This window comes from Hydractinia symbiolongicarpus, chromosome 3, assembly GCF_029227915.1.
Source record: "Hydractinia symbiolongicarpus strain clone_291-10 chromosome 3, HSymV2.1, whole genome shotgun sequence".
NCBI classification, from domain to species: Eukaryota; Metazoa; Cnidaria; class Hydrozoa; order Anthoathecata; family Hydractiniidae; genus Hydractinia; species Hydractinia symbiolongicarpus.
This window is the reverse complement of record NC_079877.1, coordinates 9,810,554-9,837,021: the sequence shown is the minus strand read 5'-3', so window position 1 is coordinate 9,837,021 and position 26,468 is coordinate 9,810,554. Positions and strand designations below refer to the sequence as shown.

Sequence of the window (26,468 nt, the reverse complement as noted above, 5' to 3'; positions counted from 1 at the left end):
TAAAAAGTTTTAAACTCTTAAGCTCTTAAACTAGTGATTCGCAAAAGCAGTTTTTAGATGTTCAAAGCCTGGGTAAGCTACAGCATTTTAAACATAAAACCACATGAATACATTAAAATATCTTTTCAAAAATATTACATGTCATAAGATGTAGACAAAATTTAGCAATATAAGAAAATATTAACTAAAACATTTGTGAAAAAATAAACAACATATCAATATATGTCTCAAGAAAATGTACGCACAGAGTATAAAAGTTTAAAAAATTCTAATACATAATATCAACAATGAGACAACTTTTAAGCTTTGGGGCTAACTTGAAAAAATTGGGCTCGTACTATAAAAATAATTTTTCACAGAGCAAGATTGTGCGTAAGATAATTGAAAATTCAATTTTCCATCACCAGTAACAGCATTGATTTATCACATTCTTTTATATATATATGTACTCTCCACAGACTAAAAATCGTGAATAATATAATAAAAAAAAAACAATTTCCCATTACCAGTAACAACATTGCTTTAATTGGTCAAAAACAAAAAGGGAAAATTTATACAAATTTCCATGGTTAAATACAGTGCAGTAACAATTATGACATTAAAACAAGGGAGTAGGCCTAATTTATCCTTTTGATCACTTATTTCTCGCGGATTTGTTTCAAGGACGGTCAGAATTTTGGTTGAACGTTTCACTTTTATATTTCGTATGGCGAATTAGCAAGTAACAAAGTGTTGTTATTTCATAATTGCGGATGCGAGCTGTTTTTTTTTGTCTTCGATATGCGAAAGATGAGATGGAAGTCAATGAAGAAAAAAAAATGTTAAAATGCCAAAAAAAATAAAATTGTTTACGGAAATAAATAAAAGAAATTACACTAACTACTTAGAGGATGACGAAAGCATTATACCTGAAATGTTTACAATTCTGTGATGTTACGCATATTATGAGTAAGAAATCATTTAAACAAGACAGGATACAGTAAACGATTATGTAGAGAGGTGAATCCAAATGTTTGACATTCCATTTTAATTTAACTGTGAAAGATTTTGTCCGCTGCTAGGAAAAAACAGAAAAAAACGAGGGGTTTTAGACAATGGTGCATCACAAAAAGCAGAAATGTGGAAAGTATTCACAAGATTGCCCATTTTGTTGTGACTTTTGCAAAAAGAAGTCATAAAATGGTACCCATGCGTAGTTATGTAACGTAGCCGAAATAAACAAAGCAAAATACAGAAGAGAAGACGAAAATGTTAAGCATGAAGATTCTATTCTCAACTTTTAAAGTGCTTTTTATCCCGATGTTTAAGATTTTTAAAATATTCTAACCCTTTCCAAATGAACTGAAGGTGGGGTAAAACGCGCCAACAATGTACTGTGACTTTTAATAACCTTCATTTGCTTTGTTTTTGCACAACACATGCCCCTTCATGGTCTTCAAATGGCTTTTTGGAGATATGCGATTACCTTGTTAAATGGAATCACTGACATCGATTTGTTCATCTTTTCTATTATATAATCACCTTTTTTTCTTTTTTGAGTGACAAGAAATTGCGTACGCATATCTTCCAGTGCAATTTGAGATTTAAAAGCGATTTGTGAAGCCATAAATGCTGTAAAAGAAACAAATCATGTCTCTTTGGAAAGCATCCAAAGGGCATGATGCTCCTTACGAATTACTTCAACGGAGCGTCAATGATGAAGGACTGTGCTAAGTGAAAAAGATGAGATTATTTAGTGCAATACATTATAGGGACTTGCATAATCCTTAAAAATAGAAGAAAGTTATGTTTGATTATCATGTAACAACGAACACAATCAATTACCCATTAAACAAAGAGAAACAAAGATTTTTAAGAAGACATCCACCTTTGTCATTGAGAAAACCAGAAGGTGTCGCTTCAAAGCGTGGATTTAAGTTGCACAAAACTTCTGTTGAATTTGATAGCTAAGAAACATGGATTGCGAAACACAATTTTCTGTTGAATCAAATTTATAATTGTGACGAATCTGGTATGTCGTGTGTCTATAAACCACAAATGGTATTGTTTACAAAAAGAAAAAAAGGTGTAGCATCTGCAACTAGTGGTGAAAGAGTCCTTCCATCACACACATCACAATAACCGCTCACATCACATTAACCGCTACATCCTATTTTTTTCAAGCCGTTGAAAAGTGCTTTTCATACTCCTTGCACATCTTGGATGCATTAACAACAAGCAAGGATAAATGCGGTTGAAGTTCCTTAAGGAATTTTTCACACATATTTAAAATAGCGACAATTGAAACTGCTGTTTCAGGCTTTCATTGCACATGCATATAGCCTTTTGACAAGGATATTTTATCGAAGAATCCTTATTTGAAATATCCTCGTCCAAAATCATGAAGCTGTCACAACATCGGCCTCACCTGTTGCCTTAAATGACACGCAAAACTACTGACACTAACACAACATGTTGCGTTACCAGTACTAACTTCAACTCCAACAAGTTCTGGAAAACTCAGATATCTGTTTTTCGCAACTGCAGTAGATTCACCTAGTAAAGATTTTTTCTATAGGAGTTTCTTTCAATAAAATCTTGAAGGTACCAAAAAACAAAAGTCGAGACGTTCAGAGAGGTAAGAAGGAATAATTGGTACACCTTTACTGAATAAATCTAACATCAAAGAACTAGAAAAAGAAAAGCTGTGTCAAAACTAAAAAAATGACCAAAGTGAATAAAGTAAAGGAAAGAAAAGTAAGGCTGTGAAACAAGTGTGTAATAGGTGGGTTTTGGGGCGAGGCTGCAGAAGAAGAGTCTTGGATTAATTGCAGAAATGTGGAATATGGCTTGCATAAGGAATACTAATTATATTTGTGACATGTTGTTGTTTATAAAACAAAATATTTTAGCAGTTCGTATTAAATGAGTACCGTATTTCCTCTAATAAGCGCCGCGGCGCTTATTTAATTTTTGTGATTTTAGGTGCGGCGCTTATTAGAGGGCGGCGCTTAATAGAGGGCGGCGCTTATTTCGAAATTTCAGATTTCAAGTTTCTGAAGTTTTTGCCTATTCTTCAAATTCAATCCGTTGGTTGAATGCTATCCTTAGTAAAAGTTTTTTTGATAGATTTGGGGTTCTATAGAGGGGTAAGTAACGTACGAGAAAGAAATAACGGGTGAATTATCGTGTCTTTTCCTGTTCTCTTTCTATCAAATATAACAAAGATAATTTCAAACATCAATTTCTTCGTCGCTTTCTTGATCAGAGTCAATCAAATGAAACGGCCCGCATGCATCCTCAACATCCGAATCTGTTATGTTCTCAAAAGGAAAGTTATGTTTTCAAAAGGATTTATTTGACTCTTTTCATTTGCCTTTATTGTGAAGTTTGAAACAAACATACGAGGCCACCATGTCTACAAAGATGTTTGGACTCCAACTCTGGGAGAGAAACTTAACTGCAAACCAGACGAAAGAGAAGAGGCCAAAGAATATGATCAAAACGCCATAGGTGTATACAAACTAAAGCCACAGGTTACAGTAAAAGGTGAAGATGAATCCGACAAAAAACCTACAGAAGAAAATAAAAAGACAGAATCAGAATCAAGTACTACACCAGCGGTTGAAAACGAGAAAAGTGAACCAAGCGAAACAAACAAAACGAACAAAGTAACCAAAGCCAAAGGAAGAAAATCAACCAAAGGAAGTAAAGCAGCAAAGGAAACTGAAGCAGTCAAAGAAACTGAGGTCGCGATCGAACCAGTATCTAAGGGAGAAAAGGATGATGAGTTTTTAGTCGGACATTTACCCATTGAACTATCCAAACTAACGAAACAATTTTTGAAATCTGATAAAAACAACACGATGATCGCAAAAGTAACGGGAAAAAGGAAACGAGAGCTTGGCTTGGTCGTCCCTGCCAAGTTTCTTTGCTGTTCAACCAACAGTAAAATTGCAAACATTCTTTATGAGGAACTTAATAAGAAGAAATGTAAATTTAGCTATTTAGAACTTAATGTAAATGAATATTGCAATAAGAAGACTATAGAGTTCGAATAAAAGCATTGAAATCTCATTTTCTCTTGATTTTCTAATAAGCGCCGCATTTGAGGGTGCGGCGCTTATTAGAGGGCGGCGCTTATTTCGAAATTCGAATTTTAGGTGCGGCGCTTATTAGAGGGCGGCGCTTAATAGAGGGCGGCGCTTATTGGAGGAAAAACGGTATATAAAATTATTATTGCTATTACTATACTTTTAAAAATCATAACAGCATCCTTACCCATGATCAACGGAAAAGCCGTCCAATAACTGAAACAGTCTTTGTTTTGTTTATGTATGAAGTCTTTGTTTATATGTGATTTAATGTTACTTTATGAATGTATTGAGTCTTTATGAATGTATCGAGTCTTTATGAATGTATCGAGTCTTTATGAATGTATCGAGTCTTTATGAATGTATCGAGTCTTTATGAATGTATCGAGTCTTTATGAATGTATCGAGTCTTTATGAATGTATCGAGTCTTTATGAATGTATCGAGTCTTTATGAATGTATCGAGTCTTTATGAATGTATTGAGTCGTTATGAATGTATTGAGTCTTTATGAATGTATCGAGTCTTTATGAATGTATCGAGTCTTTATGAATGTATCGAGTCTTTATGAATGTATCGAGTCTTTATGAATGTATCGAGTCTTTATGAATGTATCGAGTCTTTATGAATGTATCGAGTCTTTATGAATGTATCGAGTCTTTATGAATGTATCGAGTCTTTATGAATGTATCGAGTCTTTATGAATGTATTGAGTCTTTATGAATGTATCGAGTCTTTATGAATGTATTGAGTCTTTATGAATGTATCGAGTCTTTATGAATGTATCGAGTCTTTATGAATGTATTGAGTCGTTATGTGTATAAAGGTTTCTGATTTCAATTATATCAAGTTGTGTTCCTTAGGGTCTGCTTCGTTTTGAGGGATGCTTGATGTCATTACCCTTATTCTTTACATAATGGAAATAGCCCTAGGCATATATATATAAATCACCTTTTTGCATTTTTGCAAGATATGACATGAAAAACTGTTTTTGTTTATTCTAGGTGTTGACCAGCACATATTTTTGTTGTTGTTGCTGCACTGCAAGTTAGGCATAAACTTTACCATTTGTGTAAAATTATTTTGCCGTTTAAAAACCTTTGTTTGGCAGAGTTATATATAAAAGTTATATATGTTAAATCGTGTCAGTTACTTTGGCAGGAACAATAACTGTGAGGATTTTATCTGGACGCATATAAAACATTCAATATTACCCGTTTTATCGATTTGTTGTATAATCCATCTAGGGTGTGACTGTCTTCTAGGTATCAAAATGGCTGAGCTGTGTGGTTTCTGAGATTTTTGAATATTAGAACGTTTGATCATTCGTCTTGGTTCATTTTATCAAAAAACGATGAAGTAAAACGAGCAAGCTCTATTTTTATTTGTTAGATCTTTCATGAGGAAAAAGTTTATTCTGAATTCTTTATTTTGGTGGCGAAATGTAAAATGTGTGAGTCATTATCGAAAAAAGTTGATATTAAAAAGTGAGGAGTCACGTGAAAATTGCTGCCCTGGTAATTTAAGCTAACCATCACATTAGCTTAATGATCTGTTCTCAGGTATGCCGTAAAATGTGACAGTTATAGGTGGACTCTCAACTTTTTGAGGATGACATGGAGTCAAAAATTACCAGTATAAGGTCAGAGGACAAGAAATATATATTCTGTAGAGTCTGAAAAAGAATCATCTCGAAAAGAGCCATTTACTTCATTCATAAGTATCGCTCTGGCCCATCCAACAGTTTAAGGGTGGACCATGTACTCTTGCAGTAGTTAGTTACTTGCAGCAATACTAATGAACACCACAAAAACATGATAAGCTCATGCAAAACACAGTGTGAAAAAAGTAAAAACACTTGTGTAGGGAAGAAGTAAAACACCTCAATATCAACATTTTACAAGAACACAATGACTTTGCTTGTAAACCGGAATGAAAGAAAATGAAAAAACAAAAGTCATTTAAAAATTTTTTACAAACCAGCAGCTCTAAACGTGCACAATTTCCTCGAACACAATTAGAAATCACAGCACTCAAAAATCTTGCATACTTATAGCGAGCATGAAAAAAAAACGGTGAATAATTTTACAACAACTTCAGTCACCCCTCATATAACAAAAATAACAGAGTCTGCATATCTATACTTATCTGCTTTGACCTTTCTATGCTAATTAATAGTTTATGGTTTAAATAAAAGGTGAAGCATAATGGTAGGTCCCAACACAGTAAACCTAAGTGATTTAGCTGCGTACCAAGCTGGTAGCACTGCAAATCACATGTCTGCATAGCAATCTCCTACTTACTAGTGAATGGTGTGAAAGGATGAATGGCTATAGAACCACACTAATTTGTATAGTTTTCGTGGTCATATACGGATGTTTAATACGTTGAGTACCCCATGAGAGGCGTTTTGTGCATCGCAAGAGATTAGGAGCCAAGAAAAAGAGTGTTGATAATAAAGGATAGAATTTTAAGTTTAAGCATTGCATGAAACACTTATCTATCCTTTCTGTACAATTGTTGTCCTTCATAGGTTTTAATTACGTTTTGCACCAAGTTTCTTGCTCATGCTCTAATACAATGCCCATGCAACTCACCTGGGGTAAACAAATTTACGGATCAATAGAGCCATTGTATAAAACATAGGATTTATATTAATATAAACAAATCCTAGTTACATTTCAGGTGCTATGAGCAGGATTTAGCATAATATTTTTTATGCTACAAGCTTTATATTCTATGTTATTTATTCAGATAAAATGTATTTAATAACACATTGTTTTAGCTGGGTGGGTTTGTTCTAAATATATTCTATCGATTAAACAGGGTGGTTGCATACAAGAACCCAAGTGTTTAACAACACAACAAAGCCTTGCGATCTTTATTTTGAAGACGTGCAAGTGTGAAGTATTATCATTCTGACCCAATTTAGAACACAGTCCGTCTATAGATGGAACAGCCCATCTATAGACACAGTGGCCTGTCAATTGACGGGCCAGGATCAACTTGCATCATGGTGTTAAAATGTTTTTGCATACATCAAGACCTTGTATTAAACTTAAACTAAGTCCAATAAAGTGAAAAAACTGAACTGATGCAACTGATGGTGTGTTGTTGCATATAGTTAGCTGAAATTAAATCGAATCATGCATTCCAAGTGTGGGTTGCAACAACAACACACTTTGCAACTGTTAGTGTAAGACCAAGATGGTTGATTTTTATTCGTAACACTGCCTGAAAAGATCGTATAGCAAACGCATTCTTAAAGACTTGCTTGTTGCACGATTAGAGATGTTTTTAACTGGATTGTTGTGTGCATAATAACTAGATAAATGCCTCAGATATCAAGATATAACATTTAGCGCTCAGTGTTATGTTATAAATATACCACCTAGCTAGCTACCTACTTTTAAAGCTACTTATGTTCACGTTTCAAGATAATCTTAAATGGAATTATTGTAACTTGACCTATTACGTAATTTGAGAGGCAGGATTGCTTTGGCTGGTCTTTGGGGACAGTCACAATTGAAATATCTTGTATATTACATACATGTATATTATTGTTTCTAAAGAAATGTTATATTAAACTTGTTTTGCATCTCAACCTCACAAGAAAACATTGACAATTGAAAAAATATGATACATGAGACAAATAGTACAATTCAAAATGACAACTGTATTCTGGATGGCATCCTCGGACATGGATGAAGACATGCTTGTGAGATATCTAGCATCTTTTCGTATAGAAAACGATCTGCCTAAATCTTCCTAAGGGTGAGGAAGGTCACAAAGAAAATGTCAACAAGCAACGTATCACCATCGAATTTCAAAATATTACATACCTCAACGAAGATTCTGCAAATTTAGTCAATAGGAAGAAAAAAGATGTTTGCAATTTGTTAAAAGAATTACTTGAAGCGAAGCTTGCTGATTTTCAGGAGCCAGTTTTAGAATCGATGACATGGTTCGATTGTAAGAGGTGGCCTACTGACAATAAATATTTTGGGTTTGATAAGATAAAAGAAATGTATGTACATGTACATACATTTACAGTACAGTACGTACATACATGTGTATGTATTACGCAGTTGTTGGATTTTGTTGAGTATGATGAAGTTGTGGCTCTTCCGTTCATTAAGAAGCTTCATAAAAGCCAATCAATTTGGGGGAAGAGACAATGCTAGCCTTCAAACGTACTGAGTTTCCAAAGTTGTGAATGTTGGCTGAGTTAGTTATGTGTATTTAAGCAGTAAACTCTAGGATGGAGGTAGCATTTATCCTACTTACACTTCTTTTATCAGATTAGGAGGTTAAGCACGAGCTACATCAGCATCGAGAATCTTTTGTGTATCAATTTAAATAACAAGATCTGGACAGAAAAAGAAAGGGAAGATCACAGAAATAACTATAATAAAATATCTTGAATAAGAAATGCACAACGTGGGAACCACCACATAAGAAGTCCTGTTCCAGCTCAGTTAATGTAACCACGATTTCCTTGTAAGACAATAAAGACAGCAACAGTACCGATAATGACAGCAGCGTTGTTGTATTTTCTGATTCGGAGTAGTTGTAAAAGATCTTAAACTTTAAACAAAAATATTTTTTTAAATGACTCAAGTCTTGTTAATACTTCTCTTTTTTTAGTCTTCTGGAAATGCCTATTGTTTTTCCTCCCTTGATAATTATAGTTTGCTGTTCCCACTTTTATTAGACTGAAATTATAAGTAAACAAATTCAATATGGCGGTAATAAGAACACACATCTTTCGTTATGCAACACAATAAAACAACGAGGAAAGGGACCCTAACACTAAAATATAGGCATTTAAACAAGGAATAACATATTTTAAACTTTTTGATCACTCACTCAAATTAATTTGTACAAGCTTTTGTGATCGCGCGTGGATTGCTTACGCGGATTAATTTATGTGAGCCATTCAGCGCTCGCAGGGGTAAATTTTCCCGACCGGCCTGGACGCACGCAGGTGGCAATCTTTCAAAGAAGAAACACACTAAAACAAAAACACATGAGATATAAAATAATAAAAGAAGGCCTATAATTAACTTTTTTATCACATTTTCTTAAAATATTTTTTCCAGTGTAGTCTAAATTTTGAAAATCCAAAAAATTGCGTAACTTAAGAACGGTTTGCCTTTTGACTTGCTGATACGGTCCATAATCAAGAAGACGCTCAAATTTTGGTAGGTCTAAATCATTGACAGAAAAGTATAACAAATATATAATTAGGGCTAAGAAAAGAAGAATGTACAATTACATCTTAACGACTATCTGTCTGTGCTGTTGTCGGAATTATTTAAAGAAGTTAGGTTATAGCTACTGACAAATCAGAAAAAAGGAAGAATCTAGGTTAACTATTTGGCAAAAAGACCGATATTTTGTGCCGAAGTTCTCAAAGATTACCCAGTTGATTTTTGAAAACATGGGATTTTATTTGATTTGGATTGCAAAATTTTTCGAAAATATTTCTTTGGTTTTTGTGATAATGATGCTTCTCAGAGAGAAGAGAAAGTTTAATTATGCAGTGACAAGTTCGACGATGCACAGGTATAACTCCAAGATGAATTGTGCAATAAAAATGGACACGGGAAATAATGGATGATGAATATAGTTTTAAACCACCTGCATAGTGGACGCCACCATCAACAAAGAAAACAAGACAACGCAAACTGATTAATGGCTAGGTATGCTCTTGCGACGTGACTGCAAGAGTTTTTCAATAAATTGTAGCAACTTTTTAAATACAGCAAGTCTGGTAATTATTTAGTCGCCGTTAGTACAGAAATTTGGAGGCAAAAGTATGAAAAATAGATCGGATTTCAATTAAATCAGTTTGCGAATGCAAAAAAATTTTCAAAAATCCCTGAAAACGTGAGTATAACACAAACATTTTTATATATCTGAGGCGAGAATACCAACTGTGTTGTTTGAGGAAGTATAATTTGATGAAATCTTGTACCGGAAAAGACAGGCAAAATGTTGTCTCAATAGGTTGAATACGTCCAGATAAAACATGGACGCAACACAGGTTTGACTCAAAGAAATGTCAAAGAGATACGATACTAGGTAGATTTTTTAAATAAATTAAGGGAAGTCAACACATCCCCATAAAAATGTTTGCCTCACGAAAATATTGTTCTGTCCAACCAACTTCTACCCTATAAGTGTTTTTGTTATTGTGTAATGATAACCATGTACTTAATGACATAATGCATGGAAATGAAGCAAAATATAAATATAGTCAGAACTTATAGTTACAAAAAATTAGGAAATTTTAAAACAAGAAAGGTTTTAGTATCCAACTAATCCATGACAAATTAAAGCATGTATTAAATATTTTAAATACAAATATAAAATAAAAACACATTATTTTCTTATATAAAAAAAGAAGTCTAAACTACTTTTAAAAGATCATAATTATTATAATAAAGCATACCAATTCAACGCAAACAAAAAAGTTTGCAGCTTTTACTTTGAGTGAAAAATACTAATAGACTTACATGTACAAAACTCTTTAACTAAAAACACAACTTCAGCTTCTCGACCAGATAAACAAATCTATGCGTTTGCTTACACGACTCTATACCACAAACAGACTTTTCCCCATTTTCGCTTTGACATGTTTTATAGGAACAAGGGTACCAGTTGATACTTATACTTGTGACACATAAGCAACTTGGTGACCAGTCTGGTGGTGCACTGTGACAATAAGGGAATTGGCTAAGTGATAATGATGGCTGATTGTTTAAAAATTTAACAGTAGATAACAAATTGAAGTTCTTGTTTCTCTCTAAAGGAATTTATAGTATGTGTGCACTAATTAAAAAAACGATGGAATATGCTATAATTTAGTACGGGAAGTTTTATAATTCAAAGTAACATTCCAAAATTCATAAAAAGTTGCTAATTGATAAGAAAAACCTCTGCATTGTGAGAGGAACTCAACAAAACTTTTATTGCAAAAAAAAAAAGAATTCAAAAAAATAGTAAAAAATAGTAAAAATTGTTTAATGAATAACCTTAAGCTTGGTTTCCTAATTTATTACCACTTAATAACTTAATAACCAATGTCATATATTTCTCTCCATTTCAGATAATAAACATTATATATAATATACCTGCAATTTTCATGATATCCTTTCTTGTTGTGTACACTTCTGAGGCCTCAAAGCAACTTTTAAATACTTCATTGCCATAATCTTGAAGCTGTGACTTTAAAATGCTGCTATCAAGTAAATAAAATTGCAAAGCAAGTTCGGTGTCAGCTTCTTGCTTATTTTTGAGATACGTCTAAAAATTAAGAGTAGTATATATAAAATACTTGTAATCTTTTTTATCTACAAGAAATTCACATGTTCTGCACCTTTGTGTAATAACTGTGTGATATTGCACGGTCATTGTTTTTTTTAAAATACAATGCAATGTAATCATCACCATTCTTAATTGATATCAGGTTTATTGTTTTTCTTGATCTGTAGATTATAACTTTAAAAATTCTTAAATTGTCAAAAACTTGGTATATATATGTTTCTTATCCTTATTTATGGTAGACAGTACAACAGATATTACATGTCATTTAAAGTTAAATATCTGATTCATTAACTCTGAAGTGTTCGATATTTAGATCCAGTTCTGGTTGTTAAAACTAAACACCTTGAGTTAATAAATCATGAAATTTGACGATAAACAATGTAATATCCGTTTATAAAGATTAGACTACTTTTTTAAAATTTAATAAATGACTTGTCGAATTCAATTTCAATTTACATATACATGATTTTAGTTTTTTAACTTGCTAATAATTGACTTAATTAAAGGGTTTGTTGTTAATTTCATTACAAATGCTGTAAATAAAACTATAAACAAAATAGACAACGATAATAAGGATGTTTGATTGCCTGTGCCTTTGCCTGTATACAACAGCAAGTCAACTTAACTTACTTAGGTTTTTGATAAAATTACCTGGTTAAGCTTATCAAAAGCTTTAAATGGTACAACATTATTCCCATCTAATGACAGCATAAAACAGGTAAATCTGTATATTGGTTGACCAAGCACAATTTCCCCAAATACTGCACTTCTGAATATTTGAATGTTCTAAAAAATAAAAACAAACATTCCATGTTTCAGTAAAATGTATAGAGGCTGACACTATTTATTGAGGGGTAGCTTTAGATGTTTTAGTTAATATAGCTTGTCATACGTTATCAGTGACCATATTCCGATATGATCATTATGTTCCTTTAATGTTTTAGTTGATTGGTTATTCTCTTTCAAGAGTTAAAGATGGATCAAAAGAACTATTACAACCCTTTTCAAGCTGGGTTTTTCGAAAATGTTATGACAAGGGAAGAGGAAAAGGGAGTCCACAGGGGGTAATCCCCTCCAGACCAAATAAAGTACAGCATTTCATTTTAGGTATACACACTTGTAAAAAAAGTTAGAGCTATACTATTTGATCCCACTTCGATGGCTCGCAGCCCGTTCCAGAGTTGTTTTTCTTAGAGGTAATGGTGGAAAAATATGGAGAGATGTTTCTTTTTGCATCTTGCGTCCAAAATTTTGGCAGAGCACAGCTTATGCATTATTTAATGTTCTCTGATTTGCTTTCAAGATCAGATTCTTGACTTGAGACAATTACACCTTTTTTCAATTTTTTTCTTCAATTTCTTTCAACTTCCTTGTTTGCCTCATTCAAAAGAAGTTCAATATTCAACCAGAGAAGCTAGTCAGGGGGTTGCAAATATGATCTATGACTGATTATCAGCTGGTAAATAATACTTTGGCCCAGCACTACGAACATTGCTGGTTAAATAGTACCCTTTATATTAGTAATAATATATATATAATATTATAAAAAAATTACCTGATCATAAAACAGATTCCAAGATTTTAACGAGTCATCTTGATCTCTATATTGATACTCTACTACTGATGATGTGTAGTTTATTGATATGATCAAAGGTGACATCTGATTGTGATCAGAAAGGGTTTTTAGATGTACTCTTTCTGAAATCAAAAATTGTGCCCCAATGGTCAAGATACATATAAGGATGTTTAAAACTTGCATTGTAATCTTTCATTTTTCTAAAACAGCAAATAATAGAAAAATCACTGACATTCGGATGAATGTGCACATATACTTATAAGGTCAGTCCATAATAATGCGATAAATCCTAAACAACAGTTTTGTAAACATAAAACAAAAAACATAATAATGCAGAAAAATTTATAGCTAATAAAAAACAGACATGGCTGGTTTGCAGATTCTTTTATTTCTAATAAAACTAACATAAAAGACCACTTTCTGCATCACGTAGTTCAGTCTTGGTCATAATTGGTGTGCGATCGCACGTGCACACCTCCATACATGCCATTTGGTGAAATTTGGGTGTGCTTTTTATCACACGCCTTGTTCTACTTTGTACACACGTCAAGCAGAACTGAGCTATTTTAGAGTAATCCCTTACCCAATACATAATTGTTCTTCCGCGCTAAAATGCATTTCTAAAATGTATTTCTAAGAAATACCCATCTTCATTAAAATTGCTGACGTGAGATACATATTAAATGTTTTACGGTGACATTGCGTCAACAATATTTTTTTTTGCTTTTTAGCTGGCAAAAAATTTCGTCATTAACCTTGCATTAATCTCCTTACAACGATGACAAATGAAAATAAAGTACAAGTCCTATTGACCTACCTTTCCGATGATGTACTTCTTAAGTTAATAATTCTGTCCCAACTAGCTCTCTATGTTTTAAAATAAACTGATTAGGAAGTAAGTTGTACACATGCTATTTAGAAACTGAAGGTCAAGGCATCATTAAGTTGAATATCGCAGAAGTCGCCGGTGACATGCTTCGAAAATGCTTGTCACAGGCACAGTTCAATGCAAAGCAAAACTGTACAGGAGACATCTTTTCTCACAAAACCAAGGGCAGGGCTGACTTATTGCCTGCTGTGTCGTGTGGGAGACGATTTTTTTTCGATTATTATTACTAAACATACTTGATTTCTTATTTCCCTTTTAAAAAGATTTTTTAAACTTTATTGAACATGCTTTTTCTTTCGTATTACATCACAAGAACATTCGTCCAAAAGCTGGATTAAAGTACAGTAATCTCTGTGATGATGAAGGTCGGACTGACTTGTGGCATGGTTTCAAATGGTCTTCCGTCTTTTGTTCAAGTCTCAGTGTAATGCACCAGCCGAGCATAAGAGTGTCAGCTTGAAGGAAAGGGACCGACTTTAATGTTTTCTATACCTTGCGTTTTTCATAACACTATTCATTTAAATTTCCCAACAAAATTACGGCAGTGCCGAATGCCGAAGCTAATTTTAAGGGCTGATCATTGATACAAAGTTTTGATACGAATAATACAAATTATGCATGGAAATTTTGAGACGGTCCTTTAATGAAGATGCAAACATTCAATTACTCAGTAGGCTTGTCAAATAACAACACTTTTCATATGTGTCATCTGTTTAAGATGTTTACTATGTTTACTACTGTTATATTTTAGATTAGCTTTTAATTGTGTTGTATGACTGGGGGTTTTATCTATCTCAGTAAATAAATTGAAGTTAACAGTGGTAGCAGAGGATGAGTCACAATTACAAGATACCTCCAGTCTTTAATGACAAGAAGCCATATAATCGCTATGTTGATGAATTGAAAGCATGGACATTATTAATAGATTTAGAGAAGCAGAAGCAAGGCATCGCAGTGGCCTTATCTTTACCAAAAGAAGATTCAACACAAGTAAGAGATAAAGTGTTCAGTGAGATTAGTATTGCTGATTTGAATAAAGAAGATGGAATAGACACTTTGATAGCGTTTATGGACAACTTGTTTAAGAAAGATGAATTAACTGATATGTATAAACATTACACAAACTTTGATCGTTATAAAAGAAAAAGTGATGAAACTATGGAGTCGTATATAATAGAATTTGAAAAGTTGTGCAATAAAACAAAGAAATTTGATATGGCATTACCAGAAAGTGTTTTAGCATTCAAATTACTTGATGGAGCTTGTTTAAAACATTCGGACAGAAAGCTTGTACTTACTGGTGTAAACTATGAAGAAGTAAATACTATGTTTAAACAAATGAAAAGTGCATTAAAAAAGTTTTTCGGAGAACAATCATTACCTACTAATAGCAATGAAAGCATAAAAGTTGAACCATCTATTACTAAAACTGAACCTGTATTTATTACTGGAACTCATGGAAATTTAGTTAGACCTCGAAATGAACGTTTCAGATATGGTAACAGAAATAATTATGAACGAAACAATCAACGACCATTACGTAAAAGAAATAATCCACTTGATGAAAAGGGTGAACCACTTAGATGTCACATTTGTCAGTCAGTTATGCACTTTGCACGGTTTTGTCCTCATGGGAATAAAACCTTTGACAAGCCAGTGTTCCAAGCAAGCGATGAAAATGATATGGTGGAAAAAGCAGTTCTTTTTACGGGCGCAGTAATTGAAGATAAAAGTGTTTTATTGTCAGAAGCTCTTAACTGTGTTGTACTAGATAGTGCTTGTTCAGCAACTGTTACTGGAGAAGATTGGCTTAAGTGTTATTTGGATTCACTAACAACAGAGCAAAAGTGTAAAATACAACGATCTCCCAGTGACACTGTTTTTCGATTCGGTGGTGGGGAAAGATTAAAATCCAATGGCAAAGTTAAAATACCATGTAATATGGCTGGGAAGGAATGTGAAATTGTGACAGACATAGTTGAATGTGATATACCTCTTCTTCTTAGTAAAACAGCTATGAAGAAAGCGGACATGAAATTAGATCTGGTAAACGACACTGCTGAAATATTTGGTACATTAGTTGATTTGCAGAATACAACATCAGGCCATTATTGCGTACCCTTGAAAGAGGATGAAGTCTGTTTATCCAACTCAATATTGATAAATGAGTCGTTTAAAGAAAAAGAAAAGAAAGTTGTAAAATTGCACAAGCAATTTGGACATCCCACTGCAAAACGGTTAGCAAGTTTGTTGGTTGATGCAAAACTATATGATGAAGACTGTAAGAGAATCCTGGATCAAATTGAACAGGACTGTGAAACATGGAAGAAGTTTAAACGGACACAACCTAGACCAGTGGTCTCACTGCCATTAGCTACTGATTTCAATCAGTGTGTTGTAATGGATCTTAAAGAATGGGTAAAAAGTAAAATATGGTTATTTTACCTCATTGATACAGCTACTCGATTCACTTTAGCTACAGTAATTCGAAGCAAATTACCTTCTGTTATTATTGACAAAACCATGCAGTTGTGGATTGGCAATGGATTTGGTGTTCCTGGACGCTTATTAGCAGACAATGGAGGAGAATTTGCTAATGAAGAGTACCGGGATATGTGTGATAACCTAAATATTGAAGTTTTAAACACAGCAGCTTGTAGTCCATGGCAAAATGGATTGTGTGAAAGGAACCATGCAATTGTAGATGATTGTTTGAGAAAGATTCTTGATGAAAACCCAAAATTATCGTTGGAAGTTGGTTTGGTCTGGGCACTTAATGCCAAGAATTCCTTGCATATGAATTCTGGTTATAGTTCCTGTCAATTAGTTTTCGGACGGAATCCGAATTTGCCATCAGTGTTAAATGCAAATCCACCAGCTTTAGAGGGTGTAACCGTATGTTTGTAACACATGTGTTTGCAAAGCATATTAATGCCCTTCATAATGCATGTAAAGCATTTATTGAAGCTGAAGCTTCAGAAAGAGTTAGAAGAGCTTTGCGTCATCAGAGTACTAACACACAGTATTACACTGGAGAGAAAGTCTACTATAAACGTGATGATTCACCAAAGTGGAGGGGTCCTGCTAAAGTTATTGGTCAAGACGGCAAGGTTGTTTTTGTTCGGCAAGGCAGTGTGTATGTCAGAGTCCCACCTTGACGATTAGTTAAAGTGGGTCAAGAATTTTCTGGCTCTAATCAGAACAAACTTGACAATACAGATCTTAAAGAGAATAAAGATGTAGGTGATCATCAATCAGAAGTAGTGATTGATTTAGAGGTTGAAGAGTCAAATGCTACACCTGTGCAACAAGAACAACGTAACAGAAGTGAACATGAGGAAAATGTTTCAGATGTACCAGAAGCAGAAATGAATTTGGAAGGAGAACAACAGGTGTCTGTTCGAAAAGAGCATGATTTTCCCAAAGTTAACGACCATGTTGAAGTGAAAATGAAAGATGTACCAGAATGGTTTTCAGCAAAAGTGATAAGTAGAGGTGGAAAAGCTACAGGGAAGTACAGTAGTTGGTACAACATAAGGAAAGAAGGTACAAATGATGAAATGTGCCTAGATTTTAAGGATGTTGAAGAATGGAAAAAAGTTGAAAGTGTCAATGTAGTTATTCTTCCAGAACACGTACATGATACTGTAGAGGCAGTTAAAGCAAAACAGAAGGAATTAGACAACTGGAAATTGTTTGATGTTGTTCGACAGGTTCCGGATGATAAACAAAGTAAGATATCATAAAGATGGATTATCACTGAAAAAGAAGTGGATTCCTCTAAAGTTGTTAAGGCACGTCTTGTTGTTAGAGGATTTGAGGAAGAGCACAAACTGCAACGTGACTCACCAACCGCAGCTAAAGACACTCTTCGTATGTTTTTTGGAATAGCAGCCTGCAAGAATTGGAATTGTGTGGCATTAGATGTAAAGTCTGCATTTCTGCAAGGTCACACTATTGATCGTGATGTTTATGTTACACCACCCAAAGAAGCAAATGTTCCAGATGGATTCACATGGAAGCTTGTTAAAGTCATTTATGGCTTAAACGATGCTCCAAGAAATTGGTATTTCAGTGTACGTCAGACCTTATTAAAGCTGAAGGCAGAGCAGTCCACAGTAGATAAAGCACTTTTCTACTGGAAAGATACAGATAACAATCTGTGTGGCATCTTTATAATGCATGTAGATGATTTTGTACTTGCAGGAAATAAAATTTTTGAAGCATCTATTATGTCACAGTTGATTAAGACCTATAAGGTTGGTAAGATAGAAGAGACCAACTTTAAATACATTGGGATAAACATTTCTCAAGATGGTGGAAATATAACTATGGATCAAAAGCAGTATGTTGAATGCATTCAGGAAATACAGATTTCAAACAAACGATCCACTAGAAAGCGTGATGAACTCAATGATGACGTATTACATGAACTTAGATCTGCAATAGGACAATTGAACTGGATAGCTACTCAAACTCGCCCAGATTTGGCTTTCGATGTGCTGGAATTAAATGTTTCCATTAAAAACGGAAGAGTAGAGCATCTTTTGGTGGCTAACAAGGTTATAAAGAAAATGAAAGCCACTAACAATGTGTGCTTAATCTTTCCAAATATGCCAAAGTATGAATTGTGGAAGTTGGTAGTCTTTTCAGATGCGTCATATGCAAACTTACCAGATGGCGTCTCCAGTGCTGGCGGTAGTATAGTGATTGTCGTTGCGGAGGATGGGAAATGTTTCCCAATTTCTTGGTGTTCAAAGAAGATCAAGAGGGTTGTTAAGAGTACCATTGCTGCTGAAGCCTTATCCTTAGTTAATGGTATTGATAATGCATACTACATAGGCTGTTTAATGTCACAGATTTTGTTTTCACAGAGAACAAATGAGAATTGTATTCCCATAACAGCTTATATTGATAATAAATCTTTGTATGAAAATATTCATGCTACTACTCTGGTGTCAGAAAAACGTCTTAGAATCGATATAGCAGCTATTCAACAAATGGTCAATGAAGGAAAAGTTTCTGTTCGATGGGTACCTGCATCATTACAATTGTCAGATGGAATGACCAAGCGAGGAGCATCCTTGCAGCGGTTGATGAATGTTTTAACGAATGGGAAGATTACGTTTGATTGATTACGTTATGAGCAAGTTGTTGTAGCCCCTAGGAAGATGATATGTCAGGGACAATAATTCTTGTTGTTGAACGAATCAAAAAAGAAAACGAACAAAACTACATTCTTTTATTTTTAAACATTTCATTTTGTTCAGAAGACAGTTATTGCAGAATGCTATCTCTCTTAAAAGATGGGAGAATGTTTAAGATGTTTACTATGTGTACTACTGTTATATTTTAGATTAGTTTTTAATTGTGTTGTATGACTGGGTTTTTTATCTATCTCAGTAAATAAATTGACGTTAACATCATCACGCACCTTAAATTATGAAAACTGAATAATCACTCTACTCAAGGCAAGACACGTGAAATTCATCATGCATCTACAGTACAGTCTGAATGTAATCTATACCGCAGACGCGAAACTTGCATAAATAGTTACACAGAACAATAACATTGCGATAGCTTTTGTTTTTTTAAGAAAATAATTGCCTCGCTGATAAACAACGACCCCACGCGATCGATTGTTTAATCACAATAGGTTGCAAGATCAATTTTAGCAATCTAGTTTGCGCAAACTCTTTTGAAATTTTTAATTGCAGTAATTAAATATAAAAGTTTAGATTGCATTTTAAAAGTTTAAAAAGAAAAGCGGCGATAGAAATGTTTTTTAAGATCGCATTTTAAAAGTTTATAAACAAGAAGCGGCGATAGGAATGATATTTTTAAGATCACATTTTAAAAGTTTAAAAACAAAAAGCGGCAATAGAAATGTTTTTTAAGATCGCATTTTAAAAGTTTATAAACGAAAAGCGGCAATAGAAATGTTTTTTTAAATCGCATTTTAAATGTTTAAAAACAAAAAGGGGCAATAGAAATGTTTTTAAGATCCCATTTTAAAAGTTTATAAACGAGAAGCGGGATAGGAATGTTTTTAAGATCGCATTTTAAAAGTTTATAAACGAAAAGCAGCGATAGAAATGTTTTTTTTAAATCGCATTTTAAAAGTTTATAAACGAAAAGCGGCGATATAAATGTTTTTATTTGTATCAATAAAAAAGTATGCGGAAGGATTATTTTACGTTGTTTGTTATAAAGGAAATGTTTTCATCGAGAAATGTAGATATTGTATTGTATTTATTTCTGAATATACACCATTTGTTTTACAAAAATAAACTGTAGTTGTATTCTTTTAATAAAAAAACGCGCGAGTCATTTAATAGTTATGAACAATGCTTCTCACATGTTTTTTAAATTAAACGCGCTGGAATCTTTTTAAGTAATTAAATCAACAATACATTCTCGCGCAATGTATTATAAAACTTTGCGAAAGATTTTCATTATTTAATTAATCCACGCTAATACTGAAGTGAATAGCTTATCAATACATTTACACAATGCATCTCGCTATTACAAGAAATATAATTGCTCTGATATTTCTTCGCGAGTGCATTGTTTTTTAACACGCAAATATAAACTCGCAAAACTCTTAAGGAATTTAATTATAACAAAAGAAAAACGACTGCCGTCCTCCAAGGGTGTGATATTAGCATGTACGCGGTAGATTACATTCAGACTGTACTGTATGACAATCGAGGTGAGTGAAGTTGTAATCATCATGTTGCCGAAATAAATAAGTCACCAAACAAAAAAGAAGCAAATAAAACTAAAAAACAATGCTTCAAAAACTCTGCACTGCCGCTCTCCAGAATGTAATAATTGCACGCCAAAATCATAAGCAAGGTGTGCGGTACTGATTGCACGTCTGTATTAGTGTAGGCGACCTAGACTGTAGTTGTTTTGATTTCATTTTGAGAACAATAGGCATGCGCTCACTTTTGTGAAGGTAAAAAAAGCAGGACAAGGTAAAATAGTAATTATTTGAAATTTAAGATTTTTTGCGGTAAATGGTGGTGGACCAACAGTTCACCACATGTTAATTGCGGTTCCTGAAGTAAGTACTTATACCTTGTTGAGAGGCTTGGCTTTGATTGCATTCAGTATTCAAGTGTCAACAAAGATGGCTACTAGCATCATTGAAGGATATACTTTAGAAACTCAATGTTATTTCAAATCTAGAATGGTAGACTAGTGAAAAGGGTGGTCACAAGGCATGAACACTAGGGGCCCTCAAGGTAACTAACCAATACTGTTGTAGATCCAGGCCCCTAAGATTGCCTTGCCTACCTATAAATTGGGAGCAGCTAAAGTCAACTAGTTTCCATCATCACATTTTGCTAATAGTTTGGTTGACAGATAAAAAAACTCACAGATAAAAAAACTCACACTATTTCTAGGTCCCTGAGTTTAAGGAAGCATCTATCACTGCAACCTACTAAATATCATCAACTCCATCTTTTGGCTTCAATTACTATAATGGCAGTGCATCCAATGACAACCAATGACTGTAGCAAATTTTGGATCATGTACCTCTGGTATCAGGAGAAACCTTCAGATATTTCTTCAGGACAGATATTGCATGTAGCCAGGTCGGTTTGTTTCATTTTATATATTATATCATGTTAGGAGCCCAGAAACTGTCACTTTTTAACCACCCTAGAGCCATTATGGCTTTTATACAAGTTATGCCAACCTTGTAGCCAGGTTGCCATTATGATAACTCGTTATGTTATGTATAGTGTTGTTTATGGTCATTCACCGCAATAGACGATCATGATACGATCCTGCTCCAACCTGTATATAGTAAATTGTATCTGCGTGAAAATTTGGCCTCGTGTTTTCCCTTTTTAATCTTATAATAGACTATACTTTAGCTAGCCAGAAAAACTTCTTTTTTCCACATCCAAAATAAAATTTGCAGGCTTGTTTTCGTAAGTTATTGGTGAATATAATTGCTTTGGGGGCAATATTCAGGCTATAAATTTGGAGAAACTATATTCTGTAAAAGACATGCAAAACGGTATCTATTACTAATAAAAATTTTGATATTTAATCTATTTGAAACATTTAATCACATGGAAAAGGAGAAATATAGATAAATAAGCAACAACAACAAAACAAACTGCATTGTAAATAGGCTTTATTTGTATTATTAGATCATAGTACACCATAAACAACAACAGATAAATAAAATAAAAATAGCAAAATTATATCATGATTTTGCACAAGTAAAGGCCGCTATATAAAATTTGGTTTTTACGCAGCAATAGCTAATTAAAAACAACACAACCTACCACAACAAGTGAATGACCACTGATTTAGCACAACATTCAGTCAAAAATATGTAGCCCTTATTGGCTAAGACTCTAAAATGTTGAATCAAACTTGGAAATACCTAGCTGTTATGCGATAAACACTAACTACTTAAAAAATTTTAACAAAACAAATCATTTAAAAACAGATATCGTTAACTACATTTACACATTTTGTGTCAATCAGGATAGCGCTGTATGTGTATATATGCTAAGTCATTTCGTTATGTTGGTAGAACCACAAACATTTTCCATGCCTGTCAGCATAACTTCTTTAGTGAAATGTGAAAAACTTTCGTCATTTCACCCATTAATTAAAACCATGCTTTTTCCTAATTTTTATAATTAACATCGTTCCCAGGAATTATCTCGATATAAGATTAGAGCTTTTAAACCAATTATCTTCAAGTCTTGTCGAAGTCATTCTCCCAAAACTAGTCACGACTAGTGTTCTCGTCTGTGGCCTTGTGGCATTTTGAGAAATCGTTTAAAAAGTGTTTATTGCCAGGAGCTTTGAATCTACAAATCAAACATAAAAGTTGTTATGCAGCTATTCGATTTATTGTATTGTTATCAAATGTCTTGTTACTTGTGGGTACCCCAAGACAACACAAGAACTTTGAGTTTGAGACAGGCCTTTTTAGAGTTGTTGAAAGTGAAACTATAAACAGTTTCATGCTCAAACTTGCTAGCACAGCAATAGGAAGCTCAAGAATCAATGGAATTAAAAGTAAACAGATGTACCTGAAAACGTTTTCATTATAAAGTTAATGCTATAATTTTGTTAACTCAAAAAAGTCTATTTATTTTGCCAAACTGCTTTCTTCTGCAATCCCAGGCAACACAGAGCATAAATGTTTTCCAGTCATGTTTCTTCTTAGCAACATTGCTCAATTTCATTCCGCAATCATATATTCAAGCCTTCCATTTACTTGCTGCAAGTCAATACAAAACTTTCTTAGCCTTTAGACATGTTGAATCCTACCCTATCCAACCGACCGGCTACCGGGAGGCAATAACAATAGGTAGAGTAAATTAATTTCAATCTTTCTTTACTGTAAATTTCGACGACTTCGGCGGGATTCTTCTTGACGTCACATATTCTTTGTTTTACAAGAGTCCAAAAGTCCACACTTCGGCGCGATTCTTCTTGTCGTCAAAATTATTTGTTTGTTTAAGAGGGTCAAAAGGCCACACTTCGGCTGCCGCCGAAGTCGACTATTTTACGGCAGAAAACAAGGAATCGCGCAACAATCGGCAAAAAGCGGCAAAATGTAGTTAAACTACCGTGAAACCAGAGAGTTGAGCCTCGTGAAACACTCCTGAGTAGTTTAGATAAATTTTAACTCGACTCCTGGGCGCAACGAACCTTTTCTCATTGGCAATTTCTACTTAGGCGATCCTACCTCACTTTAAGTTGGTTTTTTTTAATTTTTTTTTGCAATATGTGTCCAGTCTTTAGGATCAATTTTATAAACATTTCACATAGCTGTATTTTGAATGCTACTCAAAATTGTTCGATCAGGCTATATCTTTTGTGCAATTTGGAAATCTGGAAATGCTTTTATTGTCAGTGCCCTTAATTTAGAATGGTTGGGCATATAAATACGGTTATGCTTCCGATTGTATTCCCTTTATATTAGGCATTTAAATAAGTGTCATTGTAGAGTGATTAAGTACAGTACAGTCTGAATGTAATCTACCGCGTACACGCTAATATCACACCTTTGCGTGGAGGACGGCAGTCGTTTGTCTTTTGTTATAATTAAATCCCTTTGAGTTTATATTTGCGTGTTAAAAAACAATGCGCTCGTGAAGAAATATTGGAGCAAATAATAAAAATCTTTCGCGAAGTTTTATAATACATTGCGCGGGAATGTATTGTTGATTTAACCGCGTTTCATCTAAGAAACATTCGAGAAGCATTGTTCACAACTATTAAATACCGCTTTTCGTTTAAAAAATTCTATCGCCTCTTTTCGATTTTAAACTAAACTTTCGATTTTAAAACACGATCTAAAAAAGCATTTCTATCGCCGCTATTCGTTAAAACTTTTAAAATTTCCAGGGAGAAATTTGAAAACTAATGAATGACAAAATCCCAAAAAGTTTATCTTCAAATTTTTAATTTTGTTAATGTAAAAGTAATCCACATGAAAAAAGTTTCTGATGTTTTTTATGAAGAATCTTCCATATTAGCCATTATACATTTGCCCTAGAGTGATTAATAAATAAGGTCAGGCTTCTATTTTCAGAACTGCTATTTACATTTAACATCAAGGCATCCAAAACAGCTCCATTTAGGAAAGGGCTAAGGCTGGCCCATTGTTCGTTTTATCAAATGGGGATTTTATTACCCGAATTGTAAAAGGCTAATTTATAGGCACTTGCATGTATTTTTTTTTCATGTCTATTTGTTAAGCCTGTTATGGCATGTTGAATTATCTCGTCGTAGTTCTCGTCAAAAATATTGCCTGATAAATAATGAATTTTCATTTGGGGAATTGGGGGTGCTGGGCTGCCCTGGGTAGCCACAAAGTGTAGAGATGTGCGTGTACCCCTGGAAGAGTATGGTGAATTAAGTATAGGTGCGAGGAGATGAACGACGGTGCACCACGCGAGCAGGACAGATGACTTGGGAAATAACAGCAGAGGGATGCGGCGCTGACAGTCAGAGGTGGTGCACAAAGAGGTTAATAACAGGTGTGAAATGCAAAAGAAGCTAGAGCTCATAAAGAGTAGGTTCTTGTGAGGTATGATAGAGGAAATGGAATCACAGGAGAGGAGCTCCGGATGTGATTGAGAGATTAGTTAAGCCAGAAAACACTACTAGGAGAAAAGCTCCGGATGTAGTGGAGAAGAGCGAATTTATTGGGAACACGCACGTGAGCTTGAGACAATATCTTCTCTTCAGCCTAGCATCCTCACCCGATTCCGCCAAATTATCCTCAGTTTATTCTTGCCACTAACAATTGATAGTGCTATTACTGCTATAACTCTAAATTAAAGTACAATCCTTATTCATTGATTTTGCATTATTGACGGCAATTGTAGTTATTATTTGTCAATTTAAAGTTGTGTATTATCAGATTTTGAAAGTTACCTAATAACATGATGGATTGCAAAATTGTCTCCTTTAAAAAATCCAGTTTGGGGTAAATTGGGGATGTCGGGCTTCCTTCGTCAGCCAAATGGGATGAAGATGCGTTTGTTTCCCTAACAAATGAGGTGCGTTTCCACGAGATACGCCATAGCAGGTAGTAGGCAATTTCCAAGCGAGTTGCTGAGGTGTAGGCGATTTCCAAGTGAGTCGCGGAGATGTAGGCAATTTCCAAGCGAGTTGCTGAGGTGTAGGCGATTTCCAAGTGAGTCGCGGAGAGGTAGGCAATTTCCAAGCGAGTTGCTGAGGTGTAGGCGATTTCCAAGTGAGTCGCTCAGATGTAGGCAATTTCCAAGCGAGTTGCTGAGGTGTAGGCGATTTCCAAGTGAGTCGCTCAGATATAGGCAATTTCCAAGCGAGTTGCTGAGTTAGCGTTTCCACGAGATACGCAGACGTTTCCACGAGATACGTCTTACTAAGGGTAAGGATGGAAACACACGCATCTGGTTTGGGCCCCCCTGATACCAAACCTGACATCCCCCCCCTTTCCCCAAACTCAAGTGTAGTTATGACATGAAACAAGAGAAATATACTTCTAACATTATCTGTCATTGTTGTTGTTTGCTTTCGTGTTGTTGCTTCAGAACCATAGCAATTAAATGGTGGTGGACCAACAGTTCACCACATGTTAATTGCGGTTCCTGAAGTAAGTACTTATACCTTGTTGAGAGGCTTGGCTTTGATTGCATTCAGTATTCAAGTGTCAACAAAGATGGCTACTAGCATCATTGAAGGATATACTTTAGAAACTCAATGTTATTTCAAATCTAGAATGGTAGACTAGTGAAAAGGGTGGTCACAAGGCATGAACACTAGGGGCCCTCAAGGTAACTAACCAATACTGTTGTAGATCCAGGCCCCTAAGATTGCCTTGCCTACCTATAAATTGGGAGCAGCTAAAGTCAACTAGTTTCCATCATCACATTTTGCTAATAGTTTGGTTTGCCCACCCACCCACCCTGTTATTATATATTTTTTCTTTTTCTTTTATGTACATCAATCACTTCATGTACTGGCATCAATGTCCACAACTGTCACCATATTAACTAATTCTACAATCAACCACAACCCTTATGTTAACTCGATAACCGGACCATCATCCGACACATGATG

General features: G+C 34.3%; 2 protein-coding genes and 1 long non-coding RNA gene across 3 annotated transcripts; 1 reads left to right on the top strand and 2 right to left on the bottom strand.

The window, feature by feature from the left end:
* Nucleotides 1-709: 709 nt before the first annotated feature.
* LOC130635606 (out at first protein homolog) lies at nt 710-21,748 on the bottom strand. The gene is made up of 5 exons (XM_057444981.1): nt 21,270-21,748; nt 12,959-13,179; nt 12,055-12,189; nt 11,211-11,382; nt 710-10,882 (listed from the first exon to the last, which is right to left on the bottom strand). Exons 2-5 carry the CDS (start codon nt 13,160-13,162, stop codon nt 10,611-10,613), a joined length of 783 nt encoding a protein of 260 aa, XP_057300964.1. The 5' UTR covers nt 13,163-13,179; nt 21,270-21,748; the 3' UTR covers nt 710-10,610.
* LOC130636814 (uncharacterized) lies at nt 14,700-19,003 on the top strand. Its single transcript, XM_057446661.1, has 4 exons — nt 14,700-16,767; nt 16,824-16,978; nt 17,069-17,600; nt 17,655-19,003. The coding sequence occupies exons 1-4, from the start codon at nt 14,700-14,702 to the stop codon at nt 19,001-19,003; spliced, it is 4,104 nt and encodes a 1,367-aa protein (XP_057302644.1).
* Nucleotides 21,749-22,006: 258 nt separating the features above from the next.
* On the bottom strand, nt 22,007-23,548 carry LOC130635609 (uncharacterized). The gene is made up of 2 exons (XR_008982179.1): nt 22,940-23,548; nt 22,007-22,714 (listed from the first exon to the last, which is right to left on the bottom strand). It is a non-coding gene; the product is annotated as an uncharacterized LOC130635609 (long non-coding RNA).
* Nucleotides 23,549-26,468: the final 2,920 nt, after the last annotated feature.